The following is a 17,213-nucleotide window of genomic DNA, read 5'->3' on the forward strand; positions in this document are numbered from 1 at the left end:
GAATGTCAGGTACTGTGCGGTGCCCACCTTGTGAATGTCATCTGCACTTTCACATGAGCTCAGATACCAAATAGGAAAAGAGGGAAAAAGCAGTCAAATACAGCCTACAATCCAAAGAAACTTGTCAGGCCAAATACTAAATCACCTGAACGGCAAAACCCCTTGCATCCAGCGCCACCGTGAGGAATCTCAGGGTAACTTGCATAAAACAAACTCCAAGGACTGCCTTCTTTCACCTCCGTAACATTGCGAAAATCAGGAAGATCCCGTATCAAACAGATGCAGAAAAACGAGTCCATGCGTTTGTCACGTCTAGGCCGCTAACGTTGCTGTGTCTCCTGGATGTGTAAATGCTGTAGACAACTACCAAATTAGCAGCAAGAACTTAATAAGCTCATATGAAAAAAAAACAAATATATGCAGCTTTAATTGTAGTTCTTTGGCTCAAACTGTGTAGTATGTATTAGAAAATAAGAGAACTGTTGTTACTTTCTGCCATACAATAAGAATAAATAGCAGCTTTAAATGAAAAACTCTCTTTATAGAACTTTTTTTTTTCTACTACAACGATTGCTGTCGTTTGAGATTGCGTAGCTGACGAGATACTGCAGGTCACACAGACAGAGCAGCCATCTTCTTAGCTCTGCGAGCTGCGCCGGACTTCCTCTTGGCTTTGGGCTTGAAGAGGGGTCGACGGGAACCATTTTTACCTCCACTCTTGGCATCGGGCCGATGACTGGAGAGGCCAAACACAGACAGACACAGCCAACAGGCAGGAGAACAAGTTAAAATATTGCAAATATTGCACCTAAATGGCGCAGCGACCGCAACAAGGGGGGGCCGTCCCCGTGTACACACCTGCTGATCCTGTGCGTGTCTTTGAGAGGGCAGGCTTTGCGTTTGTGGCCCAGGCTGCCGCAATTGAAGCAGCCCTCCTTTCCTTGACCGTGCCCGCACGGGTGGTCTGGGAGTGCACAGCGGCCGCAGGACTGGCAGTGTCTCCAGGCTTAAGGGGGAGGAAATGTAAAGAAATGTACACATCAATACAGGGCAAAAAAAAAAAAGTAGCATCAACGTAGTGCCCATCTTACTGCTGGATCTGAAGCTGTTATGCTTACGTACATGGTTTCACACATTTCTCACATGTTGAGCAGTGCTTCCAGTCTCGGCCGTCCTGGAGACGCAGACAGACAACAGAAGCTGTAACATGTGGCTTTGTTAAGAGTTAGCAAAATATGAACGTACAGAGCGGTGGTTCTATACCTTGGATGGACAGACGTTGCACTTAGCACAGTGCTTGTTGAGGGACCAGACGAATCTCTGACATATAGAGCAGAATCTAACAGGGGGGGGGGGGGGGGGAGCAGATACCTTTTAACACAACTTCAAAGTAACAAAAAAAAATCATTTTGGTATTGCAATTATATAAACATTTAATATATCATCTGATATAACCAAAAGACACACAATAAGGATCCCTTAAACTTGGTTGTTATAGAATTGTGACCAAGACGTGGGGAGGTACAACTTGCATGCACAGGCGCTCTCTGGTGGACAAACTACGTAACATGACACTGTTTCACCTCAAACACGTCTTTGGCATTTCTATACGGAAATGTGCTGTTATTTATCGGTTGCCATTACGCATTGAAACTGATAAATGCTTTGAGGTTACACCAGCCCGGCGACCAAAAATTCAGCTTAAGTGTGTTGATACCTGTAGCCCTCCTCTTTGGGCAGGATGACGTCTTTGGGTGAAAGATTAGTGAAGAGTCTGACAGGAGACTGCTTCCTGCCTGTCTTCCCATGTTTATACAGAGGATGGTTGTCATAATCCACCTGGATGGAAACAAACCAAACATTTGCTTTTTTTTTTTTTTTATTGTTTGTGGTTTATAAGGAAACCCGTAAAGCCCAAAGTTACTTTATAGAGTAGTAACAGAAATCACTGCTGGACTTTGGTTGTTGCCTTGATCTATGAGTCACTGCTGCTTTGTCATCGAGGTTCACACCTAACTAACATCACCTAAGGGCGTTTTCACATTTTGTACCGTTCCGTACCCACTTGATCCGCACTCTGGGCAAAGTAGTAAGGGATGGTCCTGCTATATTCACAGTGAACTAGAGAGAAGACAGGCTTCTTCATGTTTTGGATTTGACTGATGAGATTTAAAAAAAAAAAATTTTTTTTAATCTGTTCTTCCATGTCCAAAGTCTGTCCATCTTGAACCTTGGTCTTGACAGCCTGGCAGCATCAGAGCTCTCATCGTTCCCAAGCGGATCAGATCCACAGACCTTCTTCACTTTGACTTGTCATAGCAGGAAAAGCTCAGGAGTTACTAATATCATTGTTATCATTACAAAGTCTTTAATTTTAGTTCGCATTTTATCTCCTGCCACCACCGTCATGCTTTCTGTCAGCAGTTCTACTCTGCCCATTTATTCCACTGTGATGTTGTTGGTCTCTGGATCAGCTATTAAAATGAAAAATAAGGTGCTGGAGATGTACAACTAAATCCCACACGGGTGCTGTGCTGCATGGTTCCTGACAGCCTGGAAGCCTCCTAAAGCTCTTCCTATCAATACTTGTCTGCTAATCGTGTCTTTATCAACCAACCGCTGAAAGTGATGTAGCGCCAAGTCTACCTGGTAGTCCAGCATGGTCAGCGAGGGGTGACACTCCAGGATGCGAGGCTCAAAGAAATATGGGAAGACCCAGATCATGGGCATGTCGGCGTCACCGCTGTCTGCACACAAAAACATTGATGGATGTTAGCTTTTCAACACTGGACCAACTTAGGTTCATCAAGGTGACACAGACATTACTCCAAATAAATGCTAATGCCGCTTTGTGTCTGCTGGATGTGCAACCGCTTGTTAACGTGCCAGGTATAGCGACTTTATATACGATGACGGGGTGTCAATTTTGTGATTATAGCTTGTTCCGCTGCACCCCAAGTGACCAAAACATGTTTTTACTCTTAAGGTCTCTGTTTTTATGGCTTGTTGGTTTTCTACGTACAAATATATGAGTAAATATAATAATGCTCTCCGCCCTAATGTCAGTTCACTTCCATGAGTGTGCTCATAGGAAACTGCCAACACGTCATCGCAGTATCACCTTTATATAATGATAATATGCCAATTTTGTGTATACAGCCTGTTCTGCTGCCCCCTGCAGGCCAAAAAAAAGAAGAATTATACTTTAAAAAGTGTTATAAGTGACAATAAAAATTTAACATTTCATTTACATTTTTGTGTATGGTAATTCAATGTCCTCTACTGTTATTTATATATACATACATACACACACATATACATATACACACACATATATATATATATATATACACACAGCAGTCATGAAAAAAAACAAAACAGTGACACGAACCACAACTCTGCAGCCCCCTCCACATCCGTGAGATCAGAGAGAAACTATTGGCCAGAGGCTTCACCAGGCCACCGAACGGGGGGTCAGCCACCATCACCACCCTCTCGCCGTCACGCTCTCGGAGGAAGGCCTGAACCACTGCACTGGAAGCCTGGCGAGAGATGAGGGCTTCATTACACTGAACTGGAAATCAAAGTACATGAGGCGGACGTGTTTTCACTCTTACCTCTCCGTCAAAAAAGTGATGGTTGAACATGTTGTAGTGACAGAATTCCTCCTGGCTGTAGAACTGAGCGTATCTGAAACATTATGAAGGAATCGTGTTATTCAGCATTGGGACGACTCTCAAATGCAACAGTTGTCTTCAGTTCTGTTTCCTCTGCCTACACTGTGTTCCAAATTATTATGAATATGCTGTTTTAGTTCGTTTTTCCTAAATAGTCAATACAAATGACAGTTGGTACGATTTTTTTACATCCTCAACAATTATATTATAATCAGGATTTTATGAAACAAAACTTCAGATGATAACAGTATTTTTTTTAAATAACTCAAAATACAGTGTTCCAAATTATTATGCACAACAGAGTTTCAAAGCATTCAATAGGTTATAAAGAACTGAAAACGGAAATCTGTTTCAAGCTAAAACATCTTTACAGGTCAAGTTACATGTTAACATAGGAGCCCTTCTTGGAGATCACCTTCACTCTCCCATCCTTTGAACTTGTGTGTCCATGTATAGTTTCTGCCTGGATTTCATTTGCGTATGCCAGAATTGGGAGTGTGCATTGTCTTGCATGAAAATGATTTTACTCCGGAAGGCACGGTTCTTCTTTTTATACCATGGCAGGAAATGATCAGTTAGGAACTCCACATATTTTGCAGAGGTCATTTTGACACCTTTGGGTACCCTAAAGGGGCCTACCAGCTCACTCCCCATTATTGTTGGGACATGGTGGCCATCCACCAGCCATCCGGAACTCCATCCATCTGGACCATCCAGTGTAGCACGGCATTCATCAGTGAATAAAACTGTTTGAAAATTGGTCTTCATGTATTTCTGAGCCCACTGCAAACGTTTCTCCTTGCAAGCATTGGCTGGGCATTGGGTGGCTGAAATACAGCTTTATGCACAACTGCAAGCCTCTGAAGGATCATGCATCGAGAGGTTCTTGGGACTCCAGAGGCACCAGCAGCTTCAAATACCTGTTTGCTGCTCAGCAGTGGCTTTTTAACAGCTGCTCTCTTAATACGATGTATTTGCTTGACAGAAATCTTCCTCAATACATCTTAACCTGAACGAACCCGTCTGCACTCACACACATATCTTTTCACAGTACGATGATCTCTCTTAAATTTTCGTGAGATTTCCAGTGTTTTCATACCTTTTGCAAGGCATTGCAATATTTCACGCTTTTCATCTGCAGAAGGATCTTTCTTTCTCCCCATATTGCATGAAACCTGTGACTTGCTTAATAATGTGGAACAACCTCCAAGTTGAACAAGTAGTTTCCCTTTAATTAGGCTCACCTGCCAAATGAATTATCAAAACTGTCTGAAATTGATGTCAGTGTTTTAAACAGACAGGAGAAACAACACAAGCGAAACGTTTCATTGAAAAACAAAAAAACAAATGTTTATTTAACTGAAATACTACTTGCATAATAATTTGGAACACAGTGTAATAACAGCTGGCTGGACAACAAGAGCAAGTTTCAACTTATCTGCTGTACACAGACGCAAGTTAGGCAACACTCACTGGTGTGTCCAGGTAACGATAAGGTGTCTTTGCGTGTGTGCTGCAGGCTGAAGCTTGCAACTCAGTAACACACCCTCTGCAGCTCTACCCTGCACATTCTTTACAGAAGCAACCCGCAGAGACGCAGCGCAGAGACCTCGGGTAAGAACTGCTAGGAAAACACGACTTAACAATGCTAAAAGAATACCATTTAGTCTGTGTTATGAATACGCATAATGAATGTACTGCCGTCACAGCATGTGGGGGTTTTAGGGGACGACTCCACAGTAAACATGGAACTGTCTGACTGGAAGCTGTATTCTGCAAAATATGACGAATGAAACATAGAGTACGCAGTGAAAACAACGTTCTTCAGTGGCTTTGTGTTTAGTAAATCTGTTGAGAAAATTAGACCATGTCCTGAACAGGGTTTTTGCACCAAGCCTGGCACGGACTTAGGACTCAGAAAGGCAGGTTTTCACAGACTTTCCAAAAACCTGAAGAACTGGTTTCTCTACAGCTAATGCAAATAAACAGAAGCTTGAAACTGTGCAAAAGGAGAACATATCTCAGGCAGAGAGTTATTATGTGTGTGTTGTTTCGTTTAGTCCTCAGAAATGGCAGAAAAAGAGGCATTATCCGTTGGTAATGGACAGTCAGCACAGAGTGGTCTTGCAGCGCCCCCTGCAGGCCCCCACAGTGTACTGCAGGACGGACTGAGCTTCACTCCACTGGACTCCCGCGCTGACAGTGTTGTTCAGCCTTTCCCGCGATCTCCAAAATTCCAGAGGAAGGCAGCCAAAGCCGAGCCGCTCTCTCAGGTAAACAAGAGCTCGGGATGATTTCACGAACCGCAAGTCTCAACTGCGTGACTGTCAAGAAATGACTTGCTGTAGTATTTCACGAGAGGGCGTAGAGAAAACAGGCCAAGCGAGGTCCACGCCATCTTGAGCCGGTAATTAACCCTGCTGACACCCCAATGATATAGTTCGTGTGCACTGTGGTGTCCTTCCATCATAAGGCTGAGACAAACGTGGACATAAGTGTGAGTTGCAGATATACTCCCACTGTCAGCCTTAAGCCTTGTTTATGCTCACGCGGGCAGGCCGCCGTAGAGGTCGCGTGAGCTTTGAGATGGTATGGAGGCGTTTATGCTTAACGGCCGATTCGTTGCAGTATTGCTGCAGAAACGCCAATGGAAGATTGTCATAAACAAACATGGCTGCACTAGAGCTTGTTGTTGCTGAGGAAGAATGTATCCGTTTTTATCTATTAAATGTGGCGGCAGTCTCTCTCCATGAGTCCAGAAACATGTGGCTGTCCCCTGTGGTCTCTCATGGAAGGGTCGTAGAGGTGTTTAAAATTTACAATATCATTGTAAACTGAATATCTTTGGGGTTTGGACGGTCGGTCAAAACAAGACATTTGAACTCTGGGGAATACATTATTAGAAACATTTGTGTTGTCAGTAGACTGACATAAGAGGTGTTTCAAACAGTGTACTTTGATGCTCTACTTGTAACTGGCCGTAACTCCACACTGTGCAGGAGCAGCTGTCCAGACGCATGGAGGAGCTGCAGGCAGAGAGATCCCGGACTGAGGCTCACATCCAGTCTCTGAAGAAACGCAAGGCAAATCTGTCTGTGAGTATGTATACACACACACACACACAAGACCACCAACAAGGAGGACCTTTGGTGTGTATTCAACATCTGGCCCTCATGCCCTCCATGCCCCCCCCCCCCGAAGAGGAGCACAGAGGTGATGAAGCAGCAGGTTCGAGAGCGCTTCGAGAGCATGCGGTGCGTCCTGAGGCAGGACGAGCAGGACGCCCTCGACTCCCTGGAGCTGGACCTGAGACTGACCAGGACCAGACTGGACCAGGTTCTCAGTGACTGGAAACAACACCAGGACCAGGTCACTAAGAGCATCAGCGGCACCCAGAGAGCTTTGAGCAAGAGCCCCGGGACAGAGGAGGACGGGAAGGTCTGATACACGAACACCCTGTAAATACACACTAACTGGAACTGGTGTTCTAATCAGGATTTTCTGTTTGTCTCTCCCTCAGGGTCAGTCTGAGAATCTCAGGTAAAACACTGCGCCATTAGATGGAACACTTTCAGCTCTACTTCAGACCCGCGTCTCATTATAACCTCTGTGATCCCTCTCATAGTCCTAAGAAGCCCGATGCCTCCGAGATGGAAATCCGACTGGATGAAGAGAGATTTGAAAGGCTCCTTAAAACGTTATCCTCCATCACCAAACAACTGAAGGCTCAGCTGCAGAGGAAGACTCTTCTGTTAGGTACTGGGGGCCATTTTTTCTACATTATATCATCCCGTATGACGGCAAACTCACTTTGCAGTATTCAGTGTGTTTACAGGAACACTGATGCACGGCCAAAGTTCAAAATGTCGACAAATCAATCTAAGGGTTCTTTCGTTTCATTTCAGATTCCTCCCCCGTGGTCATTGACAGGCAGACATGCCACAACCAGGTCACGGTGACCTCAGAGGGGCGGAGCGTGTCCTTCTCAGGCTCTGGCCGCTCGGCCGCCGAGCACCCTCTTCAGTTTGATAAAGTCTGCTGCGCTCTGGGCTCGTCTCCCGTCACGGCCGCCCGGAGATACTGGGAGGTCGACGTCCGCTGCTGCTCCACCTGGGCCGTGGGCGTGGCCTACGCCAGCCTGGAGAGGAAGGGGCGAGACAAGGGCGCCAAACTGGGCCGGAACAGGAGCTCGTGGTGCGTGGAGCTTCGCAACGGTCATCTTTCCGCTTGGCACAACGACCGGCACATGGCGTGCCAGGGCGTTGGGCAAACACCGCTGGGAAAGGTCGGAGTGTGGGTGAACTACGACAAGGGCCAGCTGATGTTTTACGACGCAGACACCATGGTCGTCCTGCAGAGGTTCTCGGCAGCCGTGACGCCGGTGTTTGACAGGGCTCATCACCAGTTCACTGAGCCCCTGTACCCTGCTATCCGCTTCCTGAGACCCCCAGAGAGCCAGGTGTGGCCAAATCACCTGGAACTCTGTCACCTCGACACTCCATGATACTGCGGTCATACTCCAGCGACCGCCGACGTGGACTCAATCTGAATGTCTTGCTTGTGATGATGTGTGCAGTCCTTTCCGTCCATGTATATAAACACCATTAGTAGTACATCATGATAACAAACTAACCTGAAGTCAATGTCCAGCAGCAGACTCTTCATAGGCTCATGTTTCTGCTCCAGGTTTCGCAACTTGATCAGCTCCTGGAGTCTGGCACAAACAGCAACAATCACTATGGACTGAATATTAAATTAAAAAAATGTTCTATTTCTAACAGTTTCTCTCAGTCATTTGACCATTTTGTGACTTTCGGCAGTAGCTGACACCTTTGATTCAAACCTTACCATTTTATTAAAATGTTACTGGTGAAAAATCTCAAAGCCTGCATTTAGACCACCCTAGGAAACTACAACTGTCCTCTGACCCCCCCCCCCAAATGATGAATTTAACTATTTAGGTTTAGAACCTCTTAAAAAAAAAAGAAGGTATTTTTTCACGTTTTCATGGGGTCGCTTTCCCACCTGTAGTTCGCGTCAGTTGGTCCAGACCAGTTCAGGTCCCTTTCATGTTCAATGTCACAATGTGCCAAGAGCTAACGAACACGACATCATACAGACTGAGCAGTCTCACGGATTGGACAGTTCGGGTGACGTCATCCCGTCATCGTCAGTACTACATGGACCCACGGACATTTAAACAACAACATGATATACCTCCATTTTAACCCCTTTTCAATTTGTGATCCTGCACTCATGTGCTAATGTGCACGTGTGTTACCAAATATCCTTAATCCCTAGTTAAGCAGGACATTGCTTCCCTGACAGTCCCCGTCATCGGCAGATAGACTGCATACGTTTATTAGCAGTTTAATGTCTCATATTGTGCTGTATTTACTAACAGCATATTGAGTCTGGTTGACTGTTTTGACACCAGCCTGACGTATATTGATTATTCAACATATTTTGTATTATTCATATAAAAAAAGATTTCTTTTTGCAATTTGCCTTTGTCGGTTAGTTCGAAATATAGATACAGAAAGGAAACCGGAAAGAGGGCAATGTGACGTGCATCAAAAAAGGTAGCCAGAATCAAACCGACAGACATTGCAGTTATAAGATATGCATCTTTGACCACTAGGCCGGCCTTGATGCGCTTATTCTTTCAATTCCCACCAGAATTTAAAACTGCTATTCTTGCAAACTCAACAGCTCCCTCACCTGGGCGTGCCAACACACAGCAACTTCTTGTATCCTAGACTGGCCAGGGTGTCCAGCAGGAAGTGGGAGCTGCGGTCAGTGAACAGATACTGGGCGTTGCTCTTCTTGTTGTCCAGGGGACGCAGCAGCGCACTGGGCCTCCTCAGCTGGGCGGCGGTGACGGCCGCGGACCTGTGAGAGGTGTGAGCCTCCTGCTCTCCTGGCAGGAGAAGGATCTGGCAATCCTGGCAGAACTTCCTCTCGTCCAGCGGGAGGGAGGCAAACTTTCTGAACCTGAGGGACACATTTACAGACCTTTCAGGAAGTGTCCGTTAACATGCTCACTTTTTTGTATGGGGGTTCTGAATTTGGCCATGTCAACTTAACAAAAAAAAAAGTCAGCTTACAGTAAATCAAGTTCATAATCTTATGAATTATGTGAAAAGCGTCTTTTTCCATTAGAGGATGCCGTGACGGGCAGCAGACTTCTTACCTGCTACAGCACTCCAGCTGGGTGAACAGAGGTCTCTTTGACTGGTTCTCGGCCTCTCTGGCCAAAAGCCTGGCCTCTGACACCTGCAAAGCAAATGAATTAAAATGACAAGAGTCCACTGGATCCATCGGGTATCAGACGTGCTGTTATGAGTGACAATGCGAGTACCAGTGAGCCCACCTTTTCGTCTTCCCACTGGAAAAAGTTGCAGTCTTTTCTGTCCCTACAGGCCGAGCAGGCAAAAAACCTCCTGCCTTTCTCGCCTCCTTTGCACACCTTCTCAAATAGCAAGGTTGGACCTGGCAAAGCACGCGAGACATGTTATTCTGTAACATTTTTTTCCCATTTACAACACCAATTACTTACACAAACGGCTACAACATAGCTACATATTAGGTACATGTGTTACTCCCACAGTCTAAGTCTGTCAAAACACACCCCGATAGCTTGGAGTGTAAAGCAATTTTAGCGTACATTTCACTGCGATACGAGCTGTTTTGTGCTGTATTCATACGCTGAATTTATTAAAAGACATTACTCTGTCATGTCATGTCGTGAATAGTATTGTCTAAAGACGGTGTGTCTATAAAATAAGTAAAGCGACTGTGAGTTAGTGGAAACTGCGTTAGTTTGGTTGTCTTGTACATGTGACGTTACTTACCGTGCAGACAACATGGCGCCGTTTTATCGCCGTCTGGAAGAACAACCTCTATCCCAAAACTGTCGCCGTTAGTATCGGTCATATCGACGTTGTTAAGGTTACACAGTTGATGAACGTTTTCACTAAACTTCCCAGCACGAGACTTCAGCCTAACAGTCGGATGCCATACCGTTCTCTAGTCGCGCAAATTTTACGTCATGAGCGTGTTTGTCGCAGGAAAAGCTCGCCAGCCCTAAATCAAAACCAGCCAGAATCTGCATTTATTTGATGCTTATTCTGATATTTAGCACTTTGTTTTCAATCAAACTGGACATCCTTTGTGTTTGTGGGTAAAGGACATTAGAAATAAATTGGAATGTGTCAAGAACTCTTTGTGTTTTATTGCGGATTCCCTCATTTTAGTGGATAAACTTCAACCCCACGTTTTCATCTAAGTGGCTTTTTTTTTGGTAGAATAGATGTATACGTAGATTCTTCGAGATAGAGAGAGAGAGAGCAAGTTGTTTGACGAGTCCCCTGAACATATCATAACCAATAAGAAATAATACTGAGCAAACTCCATCTGCCGAGGAAGGCTGTGAGAGGTTGAAAGGACCTGAAAAAGCTAGTAAGTGGACCTTGAGATAAAAATTATTATTATTATTATATTATTAAAATATTGTGATTTGTTTACTTACTTTTTTAAACGTAGCCTTTATTCTGTAAATATTTTTTACATTTATAGTTATAATAGGTAATTTCTTAATATATATAATATATTTATTATTTATTATTATTATTATAATGAATTATAATTCATTTCAAGTGACGATTGTGTGGGTAACATTGTAGCCTTTAGCTGCTGAATGATGTCTGTGTGCTTGTTGATAATTGTATTACAATATTACAAATAGGACACAGAACCGAAACGAGCAGTATGATGTTCAACACCTCCACAGATGAGTTTAAAATAACTGCATAAACAAATAGCTTAGCCATTATATCTATATATCTATCTATAAATATATATAAAATAAATAAATAAATAAAATACAGTTCTGTCAGTGCCAGTCTCTTTCACAACGCAGTTTGTTTACACTGAACAGGCTTGTAGTCCAAACTTGGCAGCACGCTTATCATTGGAATGGGCGTATTCCCTCTTAAATACTACAACTCCCACGTAGCCTGGGCCGCGCCACCGGCGCAGCGGCGCTGTCAGCCCGGGGATGCTCTTGTTCAGGGGCAGCCTGCTGGATGCTGAAGCGGAGCACAGACAAGATGCCCGCTGTTGCTAACATAAGACCGGAAGCGCGGGGTTTACCCCTTCAAAGTAAACAACAAAAAAAGGCCTCATAAAGCTTGAATGTCGGGTGTCTAGACCAAACAAAAGCATACTTACCTCATCGAAGGTGACACCGACCCCAAAGCGCTCTCTAAATGTTTGGTTTTCTTATTTCTTGATATTTTCTTTATTTTGCCAATAATGATCAAATGTTGTCTCTGTCTAATGCCTGGCAATTGCCACGAATTACTGTAACTGATTCACAGTGCTCTTTCCAACGCAGCATGTATTCACCGTTTGCAGCTCTGTGAATGAAAGCATAGACTCTATACATGTTTATGTACATTACCTTATGTTTAGTGCATATGCTGTAGATGTAATCAAGGCTAGATGACCAACCAGGGGCCCCAAAATCTCCAGTTATACTGCAGGCCAGTTAAGTTAAGTTACAGCCCTTTGGTTAAAATGTAGCATAAATTCATCTGACAAATACATTTCACCTCACCCCTGACTCAGGACCCGTTGTTCAAATTTCCATCCTGAGCTCTTTCAAGATTAACTAGTGATCACTTGTCACTTATTAACGGAATCACTTTCCTTTCAATCACGAGTTCACTTATATTAGTTTATATTGTGCTCACGTATGTACATATTCCTGAATAAAACTGAGTTTGACAAATTAGCACAAATTCAGTGAGAGTACTGCTTGGCATCAAGGCGACGTAATTTTCAGGGCGACTTTTATTTTGAAAAGTCACACCGGAAACCACCCCGTCGCTATTCTGTCTACCTTGACTCTAGTCGCGTGCCTCCACCGCGCGCCCACACCCAACCTGCACCGTCTGCCGTTGTAGTGAGGCAGCGCAGCGCCGCAGTGTATGCGGGACATTGTCCTCTCAGTGCGGCCGATCAGCGGGAGACCTCTGCGGCCTCAGCAGCCGGGGACAACACGCCCGCGTGTGAACAGCTCCCCGCGTTCATTCTGCTCCTCGCCTGGCGTCATCCATGTACTGTCAATGTGGATAGTGGCTTGTTTCCTGCGCATCATCTGACTGGGGGAGACACCTGACTGGCACCATGAGCAGCACTGGTGAGACCATTTTTTTTGTTATTGCAGGCTGCACTGGGTTAATTCTTGTTAGTAGCCCGGGAACACTCCCAGTAACGCACTTTAAATATTCCCACAGGGCGCCCAATGAGCTGTGTTGGTCTGTGGTCGCTCTGTCCTAGTGCACTTTTTTTTCACCTGCTTTGGCAGCACAATAATACCCCCCCCCCCCCCGTGTAAAATGTGTATACTATGCGTTTAAATTCGGTTACTACTATGTATCTGCTAACGCAGGCAGCAGCATCAGGGTGCACCCACACATGTGATGCTGCGGTTAACATCGAGGCTGTCTGATGCGAAGACACAGTTCCAAAATGTGTCCCTGTGTAAATGTGGGCTAATTAGACGGGAGGTAGAAACGCCCACAGTGGGTTTGTTGCCCCCGGCAGTCACTCCTGGCTCAAAGAGGCATGGTCGTGGTCTACGGCAGGCTGCTGTCACACCTGGCTTTGTCCCCGAGGAGGATTCAGCAAATGTTACGCAGGAGGCTGGTCTTCACCTCGAGCCTGCGTGCGGCAGCAAGTCCTGCAGCAACAGAACCGCACTGTTTGTTTCACATGTGCAAATAAATACGTGGAGCCAAGCATAGAACGCGAGTTCCACAACTTCACAATATCACAGACAGTTGAGTAGCTGTGAATGAAATCTAAATCTTACTCGATGAAGGTAAATGTTAGGTGCTCAGCAGCTCAATGCAAATGTTATACGAGCTCACATTTTGGACTCCCAAGGGTTTCTTTCGAGGACCCTTAGCGGTCACTACATGGGGGATTAGCGACCATAACAGGCGGCTTTACAGAGATGTTGGAAATTCAGATTTATTACAAAAAAAAAACAAAAAAGTTTGTCCCTATTAAGTCAGAATTTGTATTAGGAAACTCCTAATCCTTCAAATCTCCTACACTTGTGTGACAAATGGTTGAACACTGATCTTTTAAATCTGAATTAGCCACTTAGCTCAGGTTGTATGCTAACTAGCTAGCTAACGATCCCCTTTGGTGCAAAGCTGCATTATACAGAGTGTCGCTGGGAGGACATATTTTTGTCGGCAAACCCGGAAGTTGGCACTACCCTGGTTCAGAGAGCCAATGGGATTCTTTCCATTGGATTTTGGGTTATTGCGGAAAGTAAGCTCTGTGGCAAACAAAAGTTTGTCACACTCGTGTTTTGTTCAGCTAATCTTCACTAAAGAACACCACTTTTACGATTGTTGAAGCGTAAACGGAGTCGCCAGAAGCTAAAAAGCTAACGTTAGGCTATAAACGAACTGCAGCACGGTCGCATGACTTCAACGCCACCACCGCTAAGCTTCACTTTTAAGAGAATATAGCTAGATAAAGATATATAGACAGATAGATATAGAGTATAAACACAACTAGTGTGTAGATGACTTTCCGTGTTCGGCATGAAGACGTTTAACGTCCGCGACAACCTCCGTAATCTCATTTAGCCGCTTGTTAGCAACCGCCTTTTTTAAGACACGTAAAAGCTTCTAAATTCACGAGTGGGGGTATCTGCTGGCGCATTTTACGTCGTAGGACAAAATGTTGAAATCTCTTAAGCTAACCAAAAACCTATCCAGAAAAACCCATTGACTTCCAGACAAGGGAACCGGAAGTGTAAAAATGCGGACTCATTTACGGGTTTTAGGACTCATTCCTGCAGCACTCGATTATAGCATTTAGACTGTAATCAAGCAGCGAGAAGAAAGTGAGGAAAACATCATCATCAGATATCAGAAATTTCTGACAGCTACACCCCATCTCCTCCTTGCACAATTAGCTACACACCGTTTGTTTGTGTCTGGTTTCACTTGTTCACTAGCGGCCACAAAGATATATGAATATATATTAATAATAATATGTAGGACTATGATAAAAAAAAGACCAGCTAATTTAGCATTTTTGTCTAGTGTGACCACAAGGCTAGCAATGGGGGGTAACCATCTTGGACTAGTTTAGGGCTATATCTCCCATCTGATTTACAAATTGAGAAACTCCCGCACTCGACTTTGCAACAAAAATAAGACATTACTAGGGCTTCAAAACAGGAAGCAGGGATGGTTTTCAGAGACCAGTCGATGCTCTGCAGCACGACTGGAGCTGTTAATGAGAGTGCTGCAGTTCGTCTGGGAGTCAAGACGGAAAGAGAAATTCATTAGCACCCAGCTGTAAACTGCAAGCCAAGGAAACAAACCAGGGACGTGGTTTGTCTGGGACTTTGTCTCCCCTATTTGCGATGCCTTTCAGAAGTCTGACCTTTAACTTTTGGAGGAATGTCGGCCGGATGCGCGAGTGGACGCGAGCATCAAAATTCATTTCAGATCTCTACCTGTGTGTGATGACAGCTGGTCTCCACGTGCAGGGACAAGTTGCTCCTGATTGACAGTATCAGGTGTGTGTGTGTGTGTCTGCAGATATTCAGTTGGATTTCAGTATAGCTGTTTAGCTGGAATTGCATTTTGAAGACATGTGGGCATCAGCCTGTAAAGAGGGAGTGTCTGAAAACATGTATGGTGATTTATACAGTGGTGGTTCACATGTAGAGCTTGTTTCCTCTACCTCAAAGCAGAAAAGCTTATCTTGTCGCAGTTGGGTGTTGAATTAAGTCATGCAGGCCTTGTAAAGTACACAAACTTTTAAGGAACTTCAAAATCTGTTTTGGCGGTCGATCATCTCACTGAATTTGCAATGATGATGTGGAATGTCCGCTCAAACACACATCACACTGCCATCTGCAACGACCAGGTTCACAAGATGGAGGACTCAATAGCGCGACTGACTCAGGTAGGTTGCAAGCAAAAACACAGTCCTTACTTAAGCAGAGTTCGGTCAGACAAAGCAGATGAATCCAGTAGGGAGAAGGCAGAGGCGTAGTCAAACCAAAGGTGATCAAAACCCAAACACCATAAACACGAGACACTAGGAATAACACTGAAACTAATTAGCGACAGGTGAAACTAATCAGGACGGGACAGGTAATCACGCTGGCGAGAAACACACAAGGGCAGGAAGTGAAGTATCTGAAACGAGAGGAGGGGTAAGTGCTACAAAATACAACAGGAAATGTGCAACAAACAACATGGAAGGTGACAAACAGTCAAGACAAGACTAACGAAGGGGGCGAGACATAACACCATCAAGTCAAGTCAATTTTATTTATGTAGCCCAATATTTGTTAGTGGACTACTGTTTTGAAGCCTTGAGTTTGGCATTTTGGCCATGGCCATCTTAGTTTTTTTGACCATATTTGACCACTGGAAGTGACCATATTTGGACGAGCCCACCTATACCGGCGACCTGACTGCACCTGACTCCCAGCTACGGCGTGCAAAGTCGCTGCTAACAAAGTTAGCTTGTAAATGTACATGCCGGAAAAAATGAACAGCAGGTTCCTTGGAGTGTCTTTCAGGGTTCAGGGTTCAACTGAACCCTGAACAAGACATTTTTAGGCGACCAAAATGTAACAATTACCTTTCTTGAACTGAAAACACACTGTGAAAGAGTTCTAAGTTCTAAGACAAAAACACAGACCATAATTTACTAAATGAACATCACGCTGTATTGAAGAAGACTTGAAACTAGCGAAGGAGACCATAAACTCATTAGGAAAATGTTCACAGAGGAAATAAACCAAGTGAGAAGTAGGGCCATCTTCTCATAGACTTCTATACAATTGGACTTCTTTTTGCAAAGAGCGGAGACGCTAGATTCCCGAGTGACCACACTACTGAACTACAGGTACTACCAAATTTAAGACCCCAAAAAAACCCAACCCAAGACCTGGAGCTATATTTTTTTCTTCATGTTTTTTAATAAATTACATTTGAGGATTACTGAACCCGAACCCAAAACCGACCCAAACCCGAAGCAACAAAATGTTCCAAACCTGACTCAAAATTCCATTCTTTCTCGAGACACCCAAGGTTCCTCCATTTGGGCTAAATGTGTGGAAAGATGCATTTGGTTGGAATGGAAACCTGCAGAGCCCCCCCCCCCCGCTAGTATTTGCTTGTATTTTTGGTAAAAATGGGCATTATGAGGAGACTGATATCTGGAGTCAGGACATGGTTATGCCTAGCCCAACGCATTATTGCTGCTAACATCCACCTACTACTACAACTACACCCACCCTCAAACACACACATACTGCATATGATACTGCATATCTTTTTGGCGGTTGTGACACCGTTGCAGTAAGGCAGCAGCAGTGTGCAGGAGGTTTGCACTGAAAGGCATGTGCCTCCAGGGTGGGCGTGTGCTTCGCTGTGTGTGTGTGCGTGTGTGTGTGTGTGTGCTCTGTTGGGACTGATG

At 44.6% G+C, this 17,213-nt stretch overlaps 2 protein-coding genes across 2 annotated transcripts; one reads left to right on the plus strand and one right to left on the minus strand.

Moving 5' to 3' along the window:
* Positions 1-436: 436 nt before the first annotated feature.
* Positions 437-10,647, minus strand: zcchc4 (zinc finger, CCHC domain containing 4). Its single transcript, XM_070929705.1, has 13 exons — positions 10,532-10,647; positions 10,051-10,169; positions 9,871-9,953; positions 9,399-9,671; positions 8,311-8,391; positions 3,618-3,690; positions 3,392-3,542; positions 2,647-2,747; positions 1,718-1,839; positions 1,264-1,339; positions 1,123-1,174; positions 859-1,006; positions 437-736 (listed from the first exon to the last, which is right to left on the minus strand). Exons 1-13 carry the CDS (start codon positions 10,611-10,613, stop codon positions 613-615), a joined length of 1,485 nt encoding a protein of 494 aa, XP_070785806.1. The 5' UTR covers positions 10,614-10,647; the 3' UTR covers positions 437-612.
* Positions 5,204-8,455, plus strand: LOC139305759 (nuclear factor 7, ovary). Its single transcript, XM_070929706.1, has 7 exons — positions 5,204-5,291; positions 5,738-5,950; positions 6,677-6,772; positions 6,879-7,115; positions 7,198-7,217; positions 7,303-7,433; positions 7,583-8,455. Exons 2-7 carry the CDS (start codon positions 5,747-5,749, stop codon positions 8,179-8,181), a joined length of 1,287 nt encoding a protein of 428 aa, XP_070785807.1. The 5' UTR covers positions 5,204-5,291; positions 5,738-5,746; the 3' UTR covers positions 8,182-8,455.
* Positions 10,648-17,213: the final 6,566 nt, after the last annotated feature.

The sequence above is a fragment of the Enoplosus armatus genome, chromosome 23 (assembly GCF_043641665.1).
Source record: "Enoplosus armatus isolate fEnoArm2 chromosome 23, fEnoArm2.hap1, whole genome shotgun sequence".
Lineage (NCBI taxonomy): Eukaryota > Metazoa > Chordata > Actinopteri > Centrarchiformes > Enoplosidae > Enoplosus > Enoplosus armatus.

Excerpts from the sequence above, each read along its gene's own strand:
- LOC139305759 (XM_070929706.1), top strand. The coding sequence starts at position 5,747 with ATGGCAGAAAAAGAGGCATTATCCGTTGGTAATGGACAGTCAGCACAG. Across the intron at positions 5,951-6,676 it reads AAGCCGAGCCGCTCTCTCAG|GAGCAGCTGTCCAGACGCAT; the intron begins GTAAACAAGAGC and ends CACACTGTGCAG. Across the intron at positions 6,773-6,878 it reads AACGCAAGGCAAATCTGTCT|AGGAGCACAGAGGTGATGAA; the intron begins GTGAGTATGTAT and ends CCCCCCCCGAAG.
- zcchc4 (XM_070929705.1), bottom strand. The coding sequence starts at position 10,613 with ATGACCGATACTAACGGCGACAGTTTTGGGATAGAGGTTGTTCTTCCA. Across the intron at positions 10,170-10,531 it reads GGCGCCATGTTGTCTGCACG|GTCCAACCTTGCTATTTGAG; the intron begins GTAAGTAACGTC and ends GTGCTTTGCCAG. Across the intron at positions 3,543-3,617 it reads ATCACTTTTTTGACGGAGAG|GCTTCCAGTGCAGTGGTTCA; the intron begins GTAAGAGTGAAA and ends ATCTCTCGCCAG.